The 6,000-nt window shown below is 42.6% G+C and overlaps 1 protein-coding gene across 1 annotated transcript; it reads left to right on the forward strand.

The window, feature by feature from the left end:
- Positions 1-3,134: 3,134 nt before the first annotated feature.
- Positions 3,135-5,057, forward strand: LOC307173074 (interleukin-1 receptor type 1-like; the record flags this gene model as incomplete). Its single annotated transcript, XM_079895875.1, has 3 exons — positions 3,135-3,339; positions 3,487-3,651; positions 4,593-5,057. 3 exons carry the CDS (start codon positions 3,135-3,137, stop codon positions 4,982-4,984), a joined length of 762 nt encoding a protein of 253 aa, XP_079752001.1. The 3' UTR covers positions 4,985-5,057.
- Between the last annotated feature and the right edge of the window lie 943 nt (positions 5,058-6,000).

Here is a 6,000-nt window from a genome sequence, read left to right on the forward strand (position 1 = left end):
CACTCACTCCATCACACCCTCACTCTATCACTCCATCACATCATCACACCCTCACTCCATCACACCCTCACTCTATCACTCCATCACAGCATCACACACTCACACCCTAACTCCATCACACCCTCACTCTATCACTCCATCACAACATCACAGCATCACACCATCACACCATTACACCCTCACTCTATCACTCCATCACATCATCACACCATCACACCCTCACTCTATCACTCCATCACATCATCACACCCTCACTCCATCACACCCTCACTCTATCACTCCATCACATCATCACACCCTCACTCCATCACACCCTCACTCTATCACTACATCACATCATCACACCCTCACACCATCACACCCTCACTCTATCACTCCATCACATCATCACACCCTCACTCCATCACACCCTCACTCTATCACTCCATCACAGCATCACACACTCACGCCCTCACTCCATCACACCCTCACTCTATCACTCCATCACAGCATCACACACTCACTCCATCACACCCTCACTCTATCACTCCATCACAGCATCACACACTCACTCCATCACACCCTCACTCTATCACTCCATCACAGCATCACACCATCACACCATTACACCCTCACTCTATCACTCCATCACATCATCACACCCTCACACCATCACACCCTCACTCTATCACACCATCACACCATCACACCCTCACTCTATCACTCCATCACATCATCACACCCTCACACCATCACACCCTCACTCTATCACACCATCACACCCTCACTCTATCACTCCATCACACCATCACACCCTCACTCTATCACTCCATCACATCATCACACCCTCACTCCATCACACCCTCAATCTATCACTCCATCACAGCATCACACACTCACACCCTCACTCCATCACACCCTCACTCTATCACTCCATCACAGCATCACACACTCACTCCATCACACCCTCACTCTATCACTCCATCACAGCATCACACCATCACACCATTACACCATCACACCCTCACTCTATCACCCCATCACAGCATCACACCCTCACTCTATCACTCCATTACACTGTCACACCATCACAGAATCACACCCTCACTCTATCACACCATCACAGCATCACACCCTCACTCCATCACACCATCACACACTCACTCTATCACACCATCACACGATCACAGCATCACACCCTCACTCCATCACAGCATCACACCCTCACTCCATCACACCATCACAGCATCACACCCTCACTCTATCACACCATCACACACTCACTCCATCACACCATCACACGATCACAGCATCACACCCTCACTCCATCACAGCATCACACCATCACACGATCACAGCATCACACCCTCACTCCATCACAGCATCACACCATCACACGATCACACCATCACACCCTCACTCCATCACACCCTCACTCCATCACAGCATCACACCCTCACTCTATCACACCATCACACACTCACACCATTACACCATCACAGCATCACACACTCACACCATTACACCATCACAGCATCACACACTCACACCCTCACAGCATCACACACTCACACCCTCACAGCATCACACCCTCACTCCATCACTCCATCACACCCTCACTCCATCACAGCATCACACACTCACACCATCACACACTCACACCATTACACCATCACAGCATCACACACTCACACCCTCACAGCATCACACCCTCACTCCATCACTCCATCACACCCTCACTCCATCACTCCATCACACCCTCACTCTATCACACCATCACACACTCACACCATCACACCATCACATCATCACACACTCACACCATTACACCATCACACACTCACAACCTCACTCCATAACACCATCACACACTCACAGCATCACACCCTCACTCTATCACTCCATCACAGCATCACACACTCACTCCCTCACTCTATCACTCCATCACACTATCACACACACACAGCATCACACACTCACAGCATCACACTATCACACACACAGCATTACACCATCACAGCATCACACCCTCACTCTATCACTCCATCACAGCATCACACCATCACAGCATCACACCCACACTCACACCATTACACCATCACAGCATCACATCATCACAGCATCACACACTCACTGCATCACACCATCACACCCTCACACCATCACATCATCACAGCATCACACACTCACACCATCACAGCATCACACACTCACACCATCACACCATCACACCCTCACACCATCACTGCTTTTTAAGTCAAGTCAAGTCACCTTCATGTATATAACGCGTTTAACATAGATGTTTCACAGCAGCTTTACAGTGATAATAGGAGATTACAGTAACAGAGATTGTTTAGGCTTTACAGCAGCTCTAGAATAAAGTTATTGTCCAGATAAAGTTAGTTTTGATTGATTCACTTCCGTCGCAACGATCATTAGTTATTAACTTAGAGGCCGCTAACACGACACTGTTCTAACAGAAACTGTGTTAAACCAATTTAACACTTTATTGGTCCAAAATCTTGCTGCATCAAATATCATTTTGTTATCGGCTGTTGTTGTTTCGCTTTGAGTGTCGACAGACCAGTGACTAGTTAACTGGTTAAATGACCAATGGGTGTTTCTCCTTTAGTCGGAGTGGCCGAGAGGAAGCCAAAACCACCAAACTCACAAGTCTTCACCATATTTGTGGTTTTATTTTGGGAAAATCTATTGGTTTGTCTAAAGTTTTAATGGTTGACTATAAATTAAATCACTCAAAAATAATCATTTGAATTACTGAACATATTAAATGAATAATTATACCTCATTTATGTTGATTCTACATAAAGATACATGGACTTGAGGTGTTAATATATGTGTTAATATTTTTATTATTAAACCACAAACCTAATTTATTTATTTATTTACTTACTTTTTTGAATAACATTTTGAAGTAGTTTATTTAAGTAGTAGTTTAAACTAAGTCATTTATTTACTTGTTCACTTTTGTAGATACCGGCATCAATTTCATGACACATTTGTCTTGTTTATTTATTAAATAGTTATTTATTATTTATTCTGTGTTTACAGAATGACATGTTTTAAAGTTTATATTGCTTTCAAATGATTTTGAAGATTGGCATGTGGAAAATAAAATTTCTATAAGTAAGCATATGATCTACTTTCACTTGTCTATTATACCAGCAACACATAAACAGATTTCCACATCCACAGATCCGAATCTCTTGTTGCTTCTCGGGCTTCTCCTGGGATCGGTGGCGCTGCTTTTCGTGATGAGAGTTTCTCTGTGCACCGTATTCAGGGTGAAGCTGGCCTTGTGGGTCCGGACTGTGTTTCCGTTCTTCTACAAAACCACAGGTACTCATATGAACAGGAAATATACTTTCGCACGTTAGCAGTTACTTGGAAATAACGCAGTTACATTAACCAGAGTTCACACCTTCCCCTGCTATCACAGCATTACAGGACATGCTGAAACTGTGTTTCTGATGTTGTTTCTTCTAGATGGTGATGGTAAGCAGTATGACGCCTACATTGCCTATCAGAGAGTCCTTGATGGCTCGAGTGAAAAGGCTGAGGTGTTTGCGATGAGCACTTTGCCGCAGGTCTTGGAGGGCCGGTATGGTTATAAGCTTTTCATCCTGGGCCGGGATGGTCTACCTGGAGAAGTTAAAGAGTTTGCAATAAAACAAAGCACTGTAATCTAAACCAGCGGTTCTTCTTGTCATCATTGGAAATCAATACAAACATTAGCTGTATTATAGTAGTCTGGGTTAGGGCTGCATGATTTAGGGAAAAAATCTATTTGGGAAAAAAATCTATTTTATGATCAAAATTGTGAGGTTTGCTCTGGTTGTTAGTAGGGCTGCACAATTTGGCCCAAAATTGTGTGATTTTATATATCAACATGACTAAATAATAATACTTAAAAAAAAAAAAAAAAAAAAATTGTTAATATGAAACAAAATTTTATAATAATAAATGAGTAATCAAGAAAAATAATATAATAATTAATAAGATTGTGCATGTTATTTCATGTCCCCTCATTACTTGTGGTGAAAATCTGTGTAATAAGTCATACATTTTAGGTAGGGATGCACCGATATTAAAATATTGGCCGATACCGATAATTATTTATATATTAAAGCCGATAACCAATGTATTAGCCGATAAATCTAAATCCAAATTTTTATATAATTTCTGAGAGCCTGATACAAAAACACAAGTCTCACCATTAAAAAACACGTCCCAAACACAATTATAATAATGTTCTCATCATAATTTTTATGCAGCTGATATGACAGACTTGCGCTGCACATGTTGCACTGAACTGTATTTTCCTTTTCTGAAGTGATTTCAATCATATTTCAAGCAATTTAAAACCATCATGTTGAACAGTGCGCATCTGAAGTGTCTCAGCTGCAGGAAATAATCCATTATTTATCAGCTTTAATATATCGGGCAAATCTTTTTATTGGGCCGATAACGATAACATTCCAAATGAAGATATATCGTCCGACACCGATATGGTGGCCGATATATAGTGCGTCCCTAATGTTAGGTTTAATCCCGATGTTCTGCCTGGCTGATTGTCCTCCTCATGTTTCCAGCGGTGGTGGATGTTGTAGAGGAGGCTCTGACCCGCTGTCGTCGACTTCTTCTCCTCTACACCTCGACGTCTCTCTGCAGTCCCGAGGCGCTGGAGTGGGCCGAGCAGCAGACGGGCCTGTACCGAGGGCTCGTGGAGAACACTGTGAGCATCGTGCTCCTGGAGCTGGAGGAGATCCGAGAGCCCGACCGCCTGCCTCACTCAGTGAGACTCCTCAAGGAGAAACAGGGAGCGTTACAAGCCTGGAAGAGAAGGAAGAGGTGGATGTGCTGCGACTGGAAGATGGAGGAGCGTGTGACCTCTCTCAACCCCTCGGCACGCTTCTGGAGGGAGGTGCGCTACCATATGCCTGTCAGAGGAAAATCCAAAAACAGGAATTGGTTTAGTTTCTAGCTTGAAGTGATGCAGTCAGCAATCTGGAGGTGAAAAGAAGCTTTAACTTTGCCTTTAACTATAGAGTGCAACAGGGACCGCACATTTCCACCTGCCTTTGTTCCAGAGGGTTTTTTATTTAGTAAAGAAATAGAAACAGATAAGCCAAACATGCCAGCTCCCACATGAATCTTAATATTTCAGTCTGTTCTCTTTATTTTTGGAGGCAAACCACTCATCCCTTGATGCATTTTGAATATATATGTGTATATTTGTTTTATGGAGGTACATTTTTTTCGATTTTTACTTCTAGAGCCCAATTGTTCCTCTGATTACAACCTAAAACAATTTTCAGTCAGGATACATTTTACAAATCTCACAAAATGAGGAGGATGAAGAGGCTGCAAGTACTAATTATGTGGATAGATGCCGTAATGGAAACGGTCCAGAGAAATGTAAGGGTTCGAGAGCGTTGCCAGCTGTGGTGGGAAAAATGCGTGTTCTTTGCAGAAAATGAACGGTTCTGCAACTTTAGGGTGCGAAGGCAAACATTTCAGTATATTTGTGATGTACTTCGCACTCGACTGTATCGCAAAACCACACAGCTCTCATTTCCGGAGAGAGGAGGGGGAATAATGACAGTGGGGGGTTTGTGTGACGTCCACCTGTGAATGCAGACACGATGGCTGGATTGCATTTACATTACACTGAAATCTGATCACAATATGTCCTCGACTACCCCGAACCTGGACATGCTGATCAGAGAACATTCCAATCAAAGGCGCGTTTACACTTGTCTTTTCAATGTGTATGTGGACAATATCCGGATACAGGTCACATGTTAATGCCAAGTGTAAACACAGCCTAAGATGAAGAGAACTTGAGCTCTTGCACACCAGTCATTCTGTGGACACAAAATAGAAACTGTAAATAATATGTCAGATGTGAAATAAAAAATAATAATACAGAAATGATGTAAATAAAAATCAAAAGATTTTATGAATTTTTTCATTTTTTCACATTTGTGCTCTTGTGTT

Source organism: Squalius cephalus, assembly GCF_949319135.1.
Source record: "Squalius cephalus genome assembly, chromosome: 15".
Classification (NCBI taxonomy): Eukaryota; Metazoa; Chordata; class Actinopteri; order Cypriniformes; family Leuciscidae; genus Squalius; species Squalius cephalus.